Source organism: Merops nubicus, unplaced genomic scaffold, assembly GCF_000691845.1.
Source record: "Merops nubicus isolate BGI_N331 unplaced genomic scaffold, ASM69184v1 scaffold12028, whole genome shotgun sequence".
NCBI lineage: Eukaryota > Metazoa > Chordata > Aves > Coraciiformes > Meropidae > Merops > Merops nubicus.
The window spans coordinates 13,651-29,745 of record NW_008626384.1 but is presented as its reverse complement, the minus strand read 5'-3'; the positions used below and the strand labels follow the sequence as shown (position 1 = coordinate 29,745).

At 50.3% G+C, this 16,095-nt stretch overlaps 1 protein-coding gene across 1 annotated transcript in view; it reads left to right on the top strand.

Annotated features, from left to right (window-relative positions):
- The window catches only part of SRRM4 (serine/arginine repetitive matrix 4), a gene marked incomplete at both ends in the record, with an annotated part of 25,239 nt that overhangs the window by 599 nt on the left and 8,545 nt on the right, over positions 1-16,095 (top strand). Inside the window, 5 exons of the mRNA XM_008945976.1 lie at positions 1,887-1,970; positions 3,000-3,071; positions 4,723-4,749; positions 8,002-8,100; positions 8,983-9,145. Of these exons, the coding sequence (XP_008944224.1) occupies positions 1,887-1,970; positions 3,000-3,071; positions 4,723-4,749; positions 8,002-8,100; positions 8,983-9,145 (445 nt within the window). The remainder of the gene's footprint in view (positions 1-1,886; positions 1,971-2,999; positions 3,072-4,722; positions 4,750-8,001; positions 8,101-8,982; positions 9,146-16,095) is intronic.

The window sequence follows — 16,095 nt, the reverse complement described above, 5'->3', positions numbered from 1 at the left end:
TGAACTGTCTCTGGGATTAAAGCCTCTCTGTTTGGTTCAAAATGCTGGAAGAAAAGAGCAAGAAAGCACATTTCATATCTTCAGATTTCAGGCTAACCGGAACAATAATCTAAAGCATATTTTTAATTAGACTTTGATTATAATCAAGGAGAAACAATTAAAGTTGGATCAGGGCAGGGAGAAAGCTTCCACATCAAAGACTAAAGGCTTTATCCTGGGAGAAGGGCTCTGCAGAAACCTCCTGCAGCTGCATGGTGCTGCCAGAGGTTTCTCCCCACTCTCCTTTGGCCATGGCAACATCTGGCTGTGGTGGCCCTGGATGAGGTGGGATGAGAACTGTTTGCTGGGGAGCCCAAATCTTCGCTGGAGAAGGCACATGGGAGGTGGTGTTGAGCATCCTGACAGCTGAGGGTCTGTGACTGGTGTTTAGGTCCCTGGGCTGGGACAGACCCTGAGGGTACCCTTGGGCAAATGTCCGAGCTGAGTGACAATGAGCTGACTTGGAGAGCACATTTCTTCTACCTTAATGTAGAAAAATGGCCCACCAAGCTCAAGATGTGCCATGTGCCCTGACAGTCCTTCTGCTGGTTGGTGCAATCCTTGGGGTGGGGGAGACAGAGAGTGGGAGGGAGTCTGTGGGTGCACCTCGGATTTGCTGCCCCAGAAGCACTCGACTCAGTCGTTCACAGCTCACAACTGAAGCATTAGTGTGCAGCTTTTTTTTTCCAGAGCAATTTTTTAGAAAAATATATTAAAAGCACCAAGCAGTTGGCTTTTTATGGTGGTGTAATTTTGGTAGTAATTCAAACCCCAGGGGAGCAGGGGGCAGTGGAGCAGGAGTACCCCCCCTCCCCCCAGTGATGTTTGCTCCACATTAAGACTTTTATTAACAATAACATTTGTTTTTTTTCTGCAGAAAACAGCTCAAGTTTTGGCTGGTTTCTGTCATGAAGATCCCACAGTGTTTCCCAAATGTGGGGCCACCTTCACACAGCTCAGGCTAGCAGCCGCTTCTGCTGGCAGGGTGCTGAGTGAGGAAACTGAGGCACAAACCCAGCACCCACATTTCCAACAGCGATTTTGCAGAAGCTGTGGGGAGCTGGATGTGCCCCCCACAAACCTCAGTCCTGGATCCATTTGGGGATCCACAGAGAGACCTGGGTGTCAGTTTGGGGATCTGCAGGCTGATTTGGGGATGGACAGGCCACCACCAGCTGCCTCCATCTTTACAAGCGTTTGCTTTGGCTAATGAGAGTATCTGTCATATTTTCAGCCCAGTGCTCTGAATTAATTTAGCCATCAGATTTGCTTTTCATTGAAACATGATGTGATTTGGCATCGTATGCTTAAAAAAGAAATCAATTTACAGAAGGGTTTTTTCAAGGTTTAACAACTGTGTAAGGGATGCATATCTCATTAAATTATCATAGAATCTCAATAAATATATATATATTTCTAATCAATTGCTACTTAACATATGTCAAGTCTTTTATTATAGTTAGACCCATCTGTTTGCAATAATTATTGTATGCAAATTAAATGCCAATTAATTATTTAAAGCATATTTACAAAGAGCAACAAAACCTATAAATCTATTACAGTCATTAACCTCAGCAAACATGTTTTAAATAATCAGCCTCTCCATGCAGCAGCTGTCTTGTTATATCTCCATTAGACCTGTGGAGGAGACACTTCATATAATCTGTGACCAAATTAGTCCTAATTAAAGGGTAATTAAACACTGGCCTGTGCCCTGGGTCCACTGTGAAGGCTGATCTCTGCCCTGAGTGTCCTGAGGTGGGGATGGGAGAGAGCGGTCTGGTGGGAGCTGATTCAGGGTTTACTTTTGTTGTTTTTAATTTGAATTTGGTTTTGCCTCTCCTCAGCCCCTCGTGGGATGGGGACCGTGCCCCGCCGCCCACGCGGGGCAAGAAGAAGAAGAAGAAATCTGGCCGCAAGAAGCGGAGGAGGTGAGGGTGGCCGTGGGGGTGTGAGGGGACAGGCAGCCCTCGGCTGTCTGCCAGCAGGAAAACTGCTGTGGAACGGATGGTGGATCCCCTACGGGGGGGTGTGAGGGGTTGGGGGCTTCTTCAGGCCCGGGGAGGTACTGCACAAGGCCAAGTGCCACGTCCTGCACTTGGGCCACAATAACCCCACACAGTGCTACAGGCTTGGGGAAGAGTGGCTGGAAAGTGCCTGGTGGAAAAGGACTTGAGGGTGTTGGTCAACAGCTGGTTAAAGATGAGCCAGTGTGTGCCTAGGTGGTCAAAATGTCCAATGGCATCCAGGCTTGGACCAGCACTAGTGTAGCCAGCAAGAGCAGGGCAGGGATTGTTCCCCTGGACTGGGCACTGGGGAGGCTGCACCTCCAATATGGGGTTTGGTTTTGGGTTCCTCACTCCAAGAAAGACCTTGAGGGGCTGGAGGAGGCTCAAAGAAGGGCACTGAAACTGGTGAATTTTTAAAGCTCAAGTTTTATCATGAGCAGTTGAGGGACTTGGGGCTGTTGAGCCTGGAGTAAAGGAGGCTCAGGAGAGAGGTTCTCCTTTGCTCTCAACTCCTTGAAAAAAGGCTGCAGCAAGGTGGGGTTTGGTCTCTTCCCCCAAGGAACACATAGGACAAGAGACAACGGCCTCAAGTTGTGCCAGGGAAGGGTTAGGTTGGATATTAGGAAAAACATCTTTCCCAAAAGGGTTGTCAAGCCCTGTTCCAGGCTGCCCAGGGAAGCGGTGGAGTCCCCATCCCTGGATCTATTTAAAAGTTGTGTAGATAATGGTTTAGCCGTGGACTTAGTTAGGTTATGATTTTCTTTCCCTCTCCTCAGGGCAGCAGAGGCTGGGCCAGGACTCACCCTGCAGCCCAGCTTGGGGGTTCCCAGGAGCTCCTGGCCACTCTCCACTCTGGGGGGGATGCTGCTGGTGGCCGGGTAAGGGTTGGGGTGGCCAAGGAGGTCTGTGGGGGGGAGCCCTGTGGTCCCTAACGCCCCTCTGCCTCCTCAGATCTCCCTCCTACAGCCTCTCACCTGTGAAGAAGAAAAAGAAGAAAAGCTCCAAGAAGCGAAAAAGAAACAGGTATTTTTTTTCTCTTGAGAATGTCATTTCTCACTGGCAGTGGCTGTTGGGGGAGGCTGGACACGGGGTGGCAGATGTTACTGCTGCTGGGCAGCTGGTGAGCCCAGCACCAGGAGACAGAGCCATCAAACTCCTGACTCCTAATAACGGCTGCCCAGGGCAGGGTCCCACCGGGAGTGGAAAGCCAGATAGCCAAGGAGGGGCAGAGCTGGCACCCCCCAGCTGAGGGCACAACACGGGGTGCATACCCAGTGCAAATGGATAAGTAAGAGCTGTCAGGGTGTGGGGGAAGAGAGACAGAGGAGCCTGGTCAGCTCCATGTGGTGCCCTTGCTGTCCTGCTTCACATGGCTCCCATCCCTGGGGACACCAATGGGATTGTTGCTCCAGGCTTGCACTGGTCCCTTTCCCTCTCCCTTCTCCCCCAGCCTGCAGAAGGTGTTAGTGTTTGTGCCAGGAAAAGGCTCAGAACAGCTCCCTGCAGGGACACCTCAGACTTCTTTCCCAGCCCTGGGTGACTGCCTCCCTGTTCCCCTTCTGAAGCCCATTTTTAATTTAAAGAGCATAATTCATTTTTTAAATTGCAAATATTTCCCTGTTTTCTCTCAATCGTTAAACCAATATTTGAAGAGAATAGTGGATGCCACCTGCCTTGGAAAGTTCATGTATTTATAATGCAGTGAACCAAAGAGAGAAGCTGGACAGCAGGGTGAAAAGCTGAGCTTGAATCTTAAAGAAAATGGAGGGAGGAGGAGAGGCAAGGATACAGAGACTCCTTTAAAATACTTCCTTCCCAAGGAGGGATTCTGCTGTTCTTTTATGGATGCCATCTCCTGATGGAAGTCCCGAGTCAGATGCTCCTCAGCTTTAAACCTTTAGTCCCCACTGATGCCCCTGCCAGCCAAGGACAAGCTGTAGGTGGTCCCCAAGGGCAGCATGATAACCCTCTAGTGACCAGTGGGGGTTGTTGGCAGATGCCTGGCAGCACTTCAGCTACGGAGCCCAACTGACCTTGCCACAGGCAACCTCATGGTCTCCGGGGCAGGACCTAGGCTGTGTCTTCTGCAGGGTGTTGTGCTCCAAGCTGAGGTAAGACACAGTGGGCTGTGCAGTTTCTTGTTGCCTGGCCTCACCGTAAGCAGTGTCCTCCATGCTCCAAGGGTTTTCTACAAGGACCACCAGCTCCTGTGTCAATGCAGGGATGTTCCAGGAGAAGAGACAGAGGCACGATGCTGGTTTGGCTGTGAGCCTGCTCTGGGGTTGTACAGAAAGGACTTTTCTTTTGACTGCTACTTGGTCCTTCATACAGAAAACCAGGGAATGGACTCACCTCTGCCCCCTCAGACTAAGTGCAATGCAAGACTGTGGAGGCAACAGCAGAGACAAGGGACCCACCAGGCACAGGGATGTATCTGATCCCTGCAGAGTTGTTGTCCTAAGGATCAGATTCTTAGTTATTTGTAGAGTGTGCTAGTCACTTCTACCACACCAGCGTTTCTCAGCTACCCCCTCTCCAGCTGGCTAAAGGAGAGCCAGATGGTACATGAGGTCTCACAGTTCTCAGTGTAACACTGGGCCTAAACACCCTGTCTCTGATTCAGATTCCAGTTTGGTGAGACCCTGTATTCAATGTACATATTTGTGTTTTGCAGGTTATCATCAAAGAAGAGAAGGCACAGGTAAGAGTTGACCAAGTGTGGGTGTTCTATTAGAAATAGGAGTTTAATGGTCTCATCAAGATCTCACTGGGTGGGGGCAGAAGACACTTCTGTGTCTCTTTGTGGAATCCCCTTGGATCCCTCAAACTCCCTGGGAGTCTGTGACTACCCTCTGCATTCAGCCTTACGTGTTCCTCAGACAGCACAGGAATCAGGTCTCCAGCCCAACTTGTGCTTCCAGCACCTAACTGGAAGAGACCTCTTGGTACAACCTAGCCCCTGGCAACCCCACCCATGTGGCATGCAACCTGCATCTTGAGTCTTCCTCTCTCTCGTGGCTTTATTTGCAAACAGTGTGGCATCCCCCAGCAGTGCCCATCTCAGAAACATCTGATCAGTGGCTTCCCAGCTGTGTACTGGAAGAACTCTCCCGATTCCAGCACATGGGTGTATATAGTGTCACGTGCAAAGTCTCCAGGAGGGCTGATCACTTTAAGGATCCTTTCTGGCCAAGGCCATGAGCGAGATCTGTCAGCAGGCACTCAGACCCCCTGTGCTGCTGCAGAATCATTAATCCCTTTTGTTTATATTGCACGCTTTTGGGCAATCTAGCTGTTACAGTGATGTGTGATTGTGCAGCTTTTGATCAGAACAGAAATCTCCGAATTAATTAGCCATTTCTTATTTAGTTCTTCAAGCCCCAAAAGTAAGAGAAAGGAAGAAAGAAAACACAAAAAACAGTAAGTAGCAATTCATGGAGTTCCCTGAGCTGCCCCTGCAGAGCTGTGGACCTAGGGAGTGCTCAATGTGGTGCTTCCCCTGGAGCTGACACCAGCTGTGCAGCCCTAAACAGCTTCCAGGATTATTTCACAGCTAAAAACAGCAGTTCTGGGGTTGCTGGAATGGAAAAGGGTTTGTAGAAGCTGAAGATATTCCCTTTTTTTAGTGCCACCTCATTCAGTTCTTTGTATCTCATGAGGATGTGCAGTGTCTTGTTAATCCAGTCCTGAGAGGAGACTCCAGCTTTTCTGATGAGGGCAGCGTGAGAGGATAAGCTCGGATGTGGAAAGTGCAGTGCCCAGCAGCCTCTGCTGCCCAAGGGGCAGGCTGGCCCACCCTTACTGAGAAGGTCCTTGGTTTCTCCTGGTTCTCCTTGTTTGCTGCTCCTGGAGGTTACAGTAGGGGCTACTCATTAGATATACAGGACAACCAACTACCTGAAAGGGAGCAGAAGGCCAGGGAGGCTAAGGAAGAGAAAGGGTTGTTTGGAGGTGGTGGAGGCTGTAAAAAGTTTGGGCTGAGGTTCCCATCAACAAGGCTAGCAGAGCACAACCCTTGTCCTGTGGGCTAGACTATCAAGGGGTGTGGTGTAAAATGTGGTTCCCTGAGGGACTGGGGAGACTGGGAATCCAGGAGGTGCAGAGCATGCTGTGCTGCCTGCACAGGTCGTCTGTGTTGTGTGCAGCAAGCCCACCTCCTTTCCTCCATGATTTCTGCTTGTTCAGTAGCACAGCCACCTTTTTTATTCTCCTCAAACTGGGATCCTGTGCTGCCAGGAATCTCGGTGGTAAAGCTGAGGCTTCCTTGGTGTTCAGTAAGAGCAGGCATCCCCCAACCCAACACTGGCCAGGATGCAGTAGCCTAACAGGGTGGTTAACCCAAAGATCAGATGCCCTGCTGGTACTCCCTGACCTAGGGGAACGAGAGCTGCTGGAAGTGTTTTTTGGGAATAAACCAGCCAAAGTGTTTCAGCCTTCATATTCCAGCTCACAAATCAGAGCTGAGCCACTCCTGGGTTCTGCAAATGTTACTGCTCCCAGGTGTGGATCAGAGAGATCCCATGAGACACCTCAGATCACAGTTTTTGTATAATCGTGCTGCTTTGGCTTATCTTTGTCAAGCAACTGGTAATCTAAACCACACAGGACCAGTTTTTCCTCCTGCAGAAAGGGAAAACTCTTAAACTGGAAGGACTGAAGGTGAAGAGCAAACACAAAGATTTTCACACAAATCCACCATGTGAGGGAGAGATCTTGCTGATGTCAGCTGTATGGAAATGAGGGAGGAGCCCAAAATGTGAAGTTTTTAAGAATATAATTATAGGGTGTGAAAAGAGTCAAAAAACAGTCAGGCAGAGTCCAAGTAATTACCCTGGAGGTTGCCCTTTCGTCTTAAAGGAGATGCTGTTCTCAAGCCAGTGATTTGCTGAGTTTTTGTAGCGAGAAATTGCTAAATGCTGTACAAGCAGGTCGTGCTAGTGCTGTCAGTGACTGGCTGTGAAACCAGACTGTTCCCACCAGCTAACCCACTGGCAGCTCTGCCTGCTGGCACAGCCGTGCCAGCCTGAGCAGATGGTTCTGCCACCAGTTCTAAAATAACTGCTGTGGTGGACAGCGATGAGAGGGAATGGGCACAGGAGGTGACAGGTAGCCCGCTACCCACATCACCCTGCTCTCTGCATGCAGGACTTGAGCTGTTGGCATGGGCAACAACAGCCCTTCAGTACCTGGGCCAGGTAATCCCTCAGCAACAGCCTGAGTGGAGCACAGGGAAGTGCAGCAGGGCACTGCACTGGATCCTTGCACACGATTTGCTGGTAACTGCCCTGTGGTCCTGCCAGAGGAGATGTTATAGCAACCAGGACACCTGCCCATAGGACTGGCTAGACCCCCCCACCTGGAGAGCATGGGGAAGGCTGGCTGCTGCTGAGAGCAGTGTGCTGTTTGGAGCCTGTCCTGCATCTCCTTGTCGAGGAGCCTGCAACCCAGAGAGGATTGGAGCAAGAAATGTGAGGGTTGGAGCTCTGCGGTGGGTTGCCTGGACAGATGGTGCCCCCCAGTGAGATCTGGCAATGGGAGGTCCCAGGCTCTTTCCTGGCTGTCTCAGGGTAGGCCGCAGGATGCGGGGCAAGCAGATGAGCTGGCAACCATGTTGCTCTTTAAAGCCTTGAAAGCAGGAAGGATTGGTGCTGTCTGCTGTGCTCCTGCAGGTTAGTCCATAGATCTTCCCCCAGCAGTCTTCAGGGCCAGCCTGATAGCTTGTGGTTAAAATGCTGGCACAGATCTCAGTAAGATGGCTTGCCTTAACGCCAGTGTAGCTGGGAAGGGATGGAGACTTCCTACTGCCTCGGTGTCCTGCGCAGCTTCCTACACCAGTCTCTGTGGCTTAGAATGCAGATCTCCTTTCTGATTTGAATGTTCCTGACTCCAGCCTCCAGCTCTTGCCCCCTCAGTCTGCCAGCCTAATGGTGCTTTTCCCCTCTGCCTCTCCAAGCTCCCGTGGGCGCCCTCGGAAATCCCACCGGCACCGGCACCGCCCCGTCCGCTCCCGCTCCGCCAGCTCCCCGTCCCGCTCGCCCAGCCGCCGGAGCAGGTAACGGCCTGGGGGGCTTCTGAGTCACCCCCCCGAGTCTGTGCGGGGCCACATCCTGCTCTGGCAGCGGCCGTATCGCGTGCTGGGGGCTCAGCTTCCTGGGCTTTGCCTCCAGGAGCGGTGGCTGCAGCTTTTCAGTCCAGCAGTCACTTCTAATCCCCGTGGTTGATGATCAGCTCGTGACAGCCGATTCCAAGCCAGCCTTCCCCAGCCCAAGGGCTCTGTGCTGCTGCTGTCCCAAAAAACCCTTCAACACTGTCTTAGCAATGGAAATATAAGTGCCCATGGCAATCTGTAGCTGTTGTCTTTGACCTGATTAGAATCTCTGTCCCGTGGATGACAGAGGCATCCCAGGGCCAGCTAAGTGGGTGCTGGTGCTACACCCGGCACCGCTGTGATTGCAAGTCACAGACTTTGTACCCATCGTGAGTTCATGTTTTGGTGGTTTCTGAAAGCACTTGGACGAACCTCTCCCACTGAAAAGCTGAGGATCGGTGTGGGGAAGAATGGAATTGGTAATTGGGGGGTGTTTATGCAAAAGCAGAGCATGTCTTCTCTTGGTAGTGTACCACAGGGACATCAAAGGCTGTGTGAAAATATATTTTGCCTTGAGCCACTATAAAATCATGAACTGGAGCTGGAATCTGAGGCTAAGGTCCAAAGCCTGAATGTAATATATTTATTTTTCAAAAGTAGAAAAGCAACACCCCTCCCCTACCCCCACCTTTTCTCTCCATCATGACTCCACAGAGCAGTCATGTGGAAGACCTTCTCCTGCACACAGTAGCCTAGCACAGAGCTGCCAAGGGTTTGCATGGAGGTGGTGATGGGTACTGCTGCTCTGACAAGGAATAACGCTTGGGCTGTTCATGTCTTCTGGAGGCACAGAGCCAGGTCTCGGGAGGAAGGGCGTAAAACACGGCGAAGACACTCCCGGCACCGCTCAAAGATCCCAGCAAAACGAAGCTCCTCTGCAGAGTTTCAGGCCAGCCAAAAAGCCAGCCAAACCCTCCCACTCTACAGCTTCCTGTCTCCGAAGGAAGTCGTAAGTATTACCCAGTGTGCTGCTTTGCTGGAACTAGCCACAGGAATCTGGGCGAGAAGTCGGATATGAAATTTTTATAACTTGATTACAGCAATGTTAGACAAAGATGGTTAAACCCCTGTTATTTATTAATGGTGCTGTCCTTCAATGTATTTAAAGTTATTCCTTCCTTCAGCACTTTTCACCAAGGGTGGGGCTGGAGAGGGGAAGGATTTGCAAAGGCTCTAGCCTATGAGTAATGAATTGAGGACGTTTAATAAAAAGTGGCCTCCAGCAATGGTATTTTACAGGGAAGTGTTTGTTATGCAGTCTTTGCTCAGCTGGATGTGAACTTAATTCACTGGTCTTTATGTCCAAAAGTTTAGTCCTTCAGGGGAAGAGAGGGAATCAAACGTATATAAAAGAAACATTTACATGTAATGAGTTGGGGATTATTGGCAGGGGATGTATTCTGACTGTGGATCCTTCTAGGATCGCCGTTGCTCTGGACTGACAAGCCCAGGAGCCAAGCTCAGAGCTTAGGAGCAGCTATCATGATGCTAATGGGAGCTGCATGTGCAGCTGAGGGTAAAATCAGGCTCAATGCCTTGGGATGTTTTTCCATATACATGGGAAAAGATGATATGATGTGTGCCTCAGAATTGAGGGAGCAAGAGATGGAGAGAAACATTAGATACAGATTGATATGAAGTGTTCCTTTGCCATGGCACAGTTCCTTTATTCCTGGTAGCTGCAAAGCAGAGGTGTGAAGCTCTTTGATCGTGGTGTTGGTATCTGAAAGGCGTTCTGGAGAGATCAGTTGCTGCCTAGGACTCCACATAGTGCAGAATCTGGCACTCGTGTGTGTGGATGTGTGATGTCAGAGGTGTCTTGAGTACAGACTCCTCCAAACCCCAAACTGGTTCATAAAGGGGAACGGATTTTCTCCTTTAGGCTTAGCCATGACTGATACAGCTCAGCCATGCCCAGTAGCTCCATCAGATCTGAGACAGTGCCAGCAGGAGGAGAGGCTTCACCCACCCAAACAGCGTTCTGCTCCAAACCCCCAGTGGTGGTACGGGGGTGCAGCCAGGCACAAGCTGTCTCTCGAGAGGCTGGTTGTGCAGATCTGCTCTCCGTGGATATCTCTGGTGTGTGTGGTGCTCAAGTCATTGCTTATAGAGCCATATAAGGTAGAGTGAGGAGCAGAACGTGGCTCGGATGTGTGTGTGCCTGTGCACACATGCCCAGAAAGAATAACAGGGTGTGAAGCTTTTACTGCCAGCAGCCTGGGGCGTTGCCCTCTGTCACCTTGGGAAGGTAGGAATGAGCTAAGAGCTCCTCCCAAAAAAACTAACCAGCCAAAGACTGCATCATGTCACAAGGGTGGGTTTTGTTTTGGTTTTTTTTTTGGTTTGATCTGCATATTTTACATAAATGTTTTCAAGTCTAAGCCTAGTTTTTAATTGGTGCTAGGTTTTCTCTCTCTGAAGCCAGGCTCCCCGAGTCCTGTGAGGCCGCCTGCCAGCTGTTCTGTTCCCTGAGCAAGAGGAAACTCTAATTTAAAACTGTAAAAGCTTTAAAATGAGCTAAACTCAAGCATGCTGCACTCCCCTTGCCACTTGCTTCACTCGGGGTGAATGAGTACACAAGCTGCAGGGCAGGAAAAATTCAGTTTTGTAGGGATGGATGCAGGGGGTGGATGCAAAGCAGAAGTCATTGGGCCCCTGCTGCATTCTTTCCAGTAAGGGTTAATAACACAGGCAAATATATCAATAAAAGGCCTCAGTAGCTTGACTCTGCAACCCACTAATGTCCCTTTGTTCCCCAAAAGAAGTACGGTCTCTGGGACATCATTCAAGAACCTATTTAAGCACTAGTTTGAACTGAAGCCCCTGATTAAGTGCTGCCCCTGAAAGTTTTCTGAGTAAGGTCATTAAACATAGTGTGACCAAAACTAGCAAAGGAAAAATGGAATGGAAACTTTTAGTCTCATTTATTAATGACTCTACACAAGTCTTTGATGCCTCTCCTTTTTGTGAGTTAAATGGTTGCTCTATAAGTAAGCTTAGCTCTGTCAGACTCTACTCTGAGAGCAGCCTGGATGTGTTATGAAGTGAAAACGTGCTCTTGCACTAAATGTTGATCACATATTAAAACTAAATTACTGGGAAAGGAAAGATTTTGTGGAAAATTCCAAATTAGGATCAAACCCACCATGTTTTGGTGCTCTGTGGTGGTTGGTGTGAGGTTCCAAGCCAAACTGTCACCTGCCCAAAGGAAAAGGATGGATCGAGGGGGGATCCCAATGTGCAGAAGAGACCCAGAGAGGCAACACCAAACTCCCATGCAGTAATGCTACTGCACCACCAGACCAGAGACTTGGCTTTTTAAGCCAACTTCTATTCTGTATTCTTCTGAAAACTCAGAGTTTTGAGGTAAATTTTGTCACCCTTCTCCCTCTGCCCCTCCAGTTAGTTTTTCTTCCTTTCTTCTGGAACAACCACAATTTCTAACTCTGGCTACCTGTAATTTATGAGGGATAAGGCATAAAAGATAACACCCTGCCCATGCATCTGCCTTGCTGCTGCTCTCCCTTTATGCAGAAGTCGATGCATGCCCAGATGCAGGAACAGCCCACAGTTCCCTGCTGCTTTCCCTGTGGGCAGTGCATTTCCAAGCTTCAGTCTCCCTTGAACCCCACGCAGCTGCCACGGCCAGCAGCTGAGGACAGGATGGCGGGGCTGTGCCTCAGCGTGTGGAGAAACTGGGTGCTACACAGCAGCTCTTTCTGAAAAGAACATCCCCCAGCCTGCTGCAGACACTTCACCCAGCATGGATGGATTACATGCCACTGTGCTTTCAGTTGAGCAGTGCAATATAAATACCTGCAGGGGATGAGTTTAATTGCCTTTGCTGTACCTGATGAAGATAACTGCATGCTGCATATGCTTCCCTTGCCAGCTCCTTTACCGCCACTGAAGCTCGTTTACAATGTCACAAATTAACACAGGCTTGAGCCAGGTTTGCAGTGAGGCTCTGTGGGGTATGGCTGTTCCAAATGATGCTTGTCTTTGTGCTCGTGTGTCTGCAGGAGGGTAGAAGTGGGGAAATTCTGTGCAGGGGCTGGGGCAGCGTGTGCAGGAGAGCTTACAGCAGACCTGCATATTGGTTTGCTGTTGCTCTCCACTTTCTACCCTGGGTTTTGGGGTTCCATGGGGAAAAGCTACTATTTTAACTGTTAGGCTGCAGGTTGCTGACAACAAACAGGGTCCCTGAAAAGCAGAAAGGCAAAGCCATCCATAAATGTGGAAGTTGTTCTAGTTTTGCTTTTCCTTTTCCCCATTCTGCCAGGGGACAGAGGTAACCCCTGGGTTTTGTCCTGTAAATATGCTGGGACAGCAGGGAGGCCACCAGCCTGAGGTGCAGGAGAGATGCCTGCAGCCTTTGCTGTACACCAGGTACCAAAGGAGGTGGTGGAAGGCAAACCCTTGCTCCAAAGTAGTGCCAGCCTGGCTGGAGCCGAGGTGGGACACCCTGGCCTGCCTCACACGGCACTGGCTGCACCCCAGAAAAGGGCTTTGCCAAGGAACAAAGCTTTGCCTGGTGTTCTCGGGAGCTTACCCCCAGCAGTGGGTCTGTGAGCTAGGCTGCTCAGCAGTGTTGCCATCCAGCCCCGGGTACCCCAAGCAGGGACAGTGGATGTTGTCTCCATGCTCCTGGACTTGGCTTAGCCCTGGTAGTATCACCCTGATCTCCATCTAGAAAACAAAAAAAAGGGATTTCCCACTCAATATTCCTTACATCAGCAATTCACAATGGTGCAGAAAGAGGTAATACTGTGTTCCTACAGCACTGCTGGGTTTTGTGTTCCCTGAAGAGGCTGACTTTCAGTTGGGCCCATTGTCAGCAGCAATGAGTTTCCCCCCAACCTCTGCTCTGGAAGGTGGAGGAACCCCAGGCCAGGCACACAGCCTCATTCCCCCAGGCAGCCTGTCTTGGCAGATGCTCCTCCCTGTGCCACCAGCTCCTTGGCAGATGTCCACCAGGGCCTCACCAAGAGCAAGACTCGTTGGGGTCATTGCTGCAAGTTTTTATTTATTCTTTTCATTATTACAATGCACAGAAAAAGTGAGAAAGGGAGACACTATGCACCTCTGGAAAGGAAATGAACCCCACTTTGAAGTGAGTTGCAAAATGAGGAGAAAAAATACCCAGGAAAGAAATCCTCCAACTGTAAGTGAGGCTGTGCCACACTGCTCATTGATGGGTCTCAGTCCCCTTATGGCTGAGAAAATATTTAGTCATCTTGCACCTCAGGGCTGTTTGCAGTACAGACTTATTCAGCTTAATTGGAAGATGGGTAGTGATTGTATTTTTGTAACCTATTAGAGAGTGCTGCCTCGTGGTTTAGGAACACACTCCAAATTATTCTGAAGTATGAGTGAGAGTCTCATTTCTACTCCCCCTTCATCCTGATTAAATAATGATTTGAAACAAAAAAAATCCAATAGTTATATATATTGGAGTTCCCTTGAGGGCAGCAGTAGGTGCCCTGCTGAAAGCTGGAGGAAACAAAGTTCACTGAGATTATTTAATTACCTATTAAAGGAAGGAGGGGAATTCAAAATGTTTGAATAGAGAAAATAAGACTCCTGAAAGAGCAAACTCTTTTAAGGCATCTTAGAAAAATAAAAAGCCATCAGAACTCAATTGGGCTCTGCACAGTGTTTTCAGGTGGGGTGCTCTGTTTCCATTTCGTGTGGCTGGCAGGCCTCTCAGAAGCAGTAAAATGGGACCAGAGGCAAAGCCAAGGTCATCAGAAAGGGAATTTGTCTGAGCAGACAGGCAAGTCAAACATCTTGAGATTTGTCCTGGCTCTTGCTGCAGGACAAAAATCTGCCCCAGAGCCCTCAGGAAGCTCCTGGCTACAGCCTGGTGCCCTGAGGTGGGGGGACTGGGAAGCTGCTGTGTCCCCCCAGCACCTGCCTTGTCCCAGCCCAACCCTCCAGCCCTCAAAAGGACTGTGGGCTCCATATTTCACTGGTATCCAGTGTTGCCCCTCCCCAGAGTGCTGCTACCACAGATGTTGAGCTACAGAGGGGCTTGTTGATCCCCTAGTCATTTGGCAGATTTTGTGATGTGCTGACAACAATTGCTACTTTGAAGATAGACTTCAGTGAAGGCAAAGCAAAAGCGCGTCCCAGGTCCCAGCAGAACTCTTAAAAGCTGCTTGAGAAATGCTAAGATCCTGCTGTATTTCTTGGCAGAAATAAAGGCCTTTTGGTTTAGTCTGGGAGGGAACAGAAGTGAGATGTTTGCATATGCAATGTCAGTGTCCCTCGGGGAGCACCTCACGTGGTGGTTTAATGCCTGTGAATGGAAGGTGGTCAAAAGCTGGTTGTCTCTTGGTTAGGGTTCAGATCTAATGCAAATGATAACCCAGGTTTTTTTAAAGAGAAATCTGGTGCCCTATCTGAAAGTGCAGTCCTCTGTCTTCTGGGATGTGGCTGGGGAGAGCACAGTAGTTCACTGCAAGAAGGCTAGTTCTCCTGGGGCTCTGGGCGTGGCACCAGGGTCTCAGAATTACTGAAAACCAGAGCCAGATAGCTCTCTTATGCTCTTTTGATGTTCCAGTTTCTACTGGAGCAAAGGAGGACTGGTAGAGAAGTGCTAGAGCTGAGCAGGAGCAAGAAGCAGTACCAGCTGCTGAAATGAGGGCTTGAAATGTGTGCCTCCACTCATTCCTCGTTGGGAACAGTTGGAATGTGTTTCTGCTCTGTTCAGGGTTTCTGTGTTGAAGGTGCAAGTTGCCTAGTGAAGAAGGATCACTTCATTTCCCACATCTGCTGCTGGGGCTGCTGGTGCCTCTGAGTCAGGACTGAGCACAGCTTAGAAGTCAGTATGGGTTCAGGATGGAGGAGTCCTCAGCTCCAGTGTGGATTTGCTGGGATGAACTGAATCCTGTCCCTCTGTCCCTTCTGCCAGAAGCAGTAATGTCTCTCTGGCAACACAGGAAGTACTTGGAGATCCTCCAGCTCCGTGTATTTCCAGAGCATGAGGATGCTGTGGGCAGTCATCATTCTGGGGGCTGTATGCTGAGAGCTGCTCTGTGTGTTGGCAGCTCCAGTCTGGTTTCAGTCACTGCAGGTTGAGCACATGGGTCTGAGTCAGCCATCCCTGTCCCAGTTAGCACCTCTCACACCAGATCCAGAGCAACCCCCCCAGTGGGGACACAGATCAAGCGCCACGGGCAGGAGGGTGGGTGTGAAAGCACCATCTGATGGGATGATGAAGGAGCTCCATGTAAACAGTGATGCAGGCTGGGTCTGCAGCCCCTCTGTGGATGACGAAGCTCTGGCCCTGCACCAGCCACCCCAGGGCTAAGCTCTTCAAAGGGACTGGCCCTGGCCATGCTGTGTGGCAGTGGATCCAGGTCTCCTCTGCTCCCTGAGGTGTCACCAGCACTGCAGTGTGGTTTTCTCAGCTCAGAATACCCCAGATTGGTGAGGGCATGGCCCAGCGTGGTAAGCATGGCATAGAGGGAGGGCACTGTGTGCCCCAGGGGATGGCATGAGGACTTGTGCTGGTGTTTGAGGGAGCACAGCTTGCTGGGAACGTGTTGGAGTATCCCCAGCTAGGGGCAACCAAACCCATGTGTGTGCCCTCCGAGGACCCTGGGCCAAACCTCGTGGGTGGGAATGAGGGAAGTGGAGCAGCTCAGTGCTAGAGGAGGTGGCAGCCACACCTGAGTGCAGATGTGCTGGGTCCTGCTTGGCCCTAGTCCCCCCCCCACTGCAAGGGCAGACGTTAGCACTGACGTGACCTCCCTCCCAGGGTCAGTAAATGCCAGCGCAGTGAAAACCGAACCATAAAATACTCAAACCATGTAAATCCCCTTGGTGGTGCTCAGGGTGCCAGACCACAGCCCTGTTCAGGGCAGCTCATGTGGGTTTGGGGTCCATGCTGAC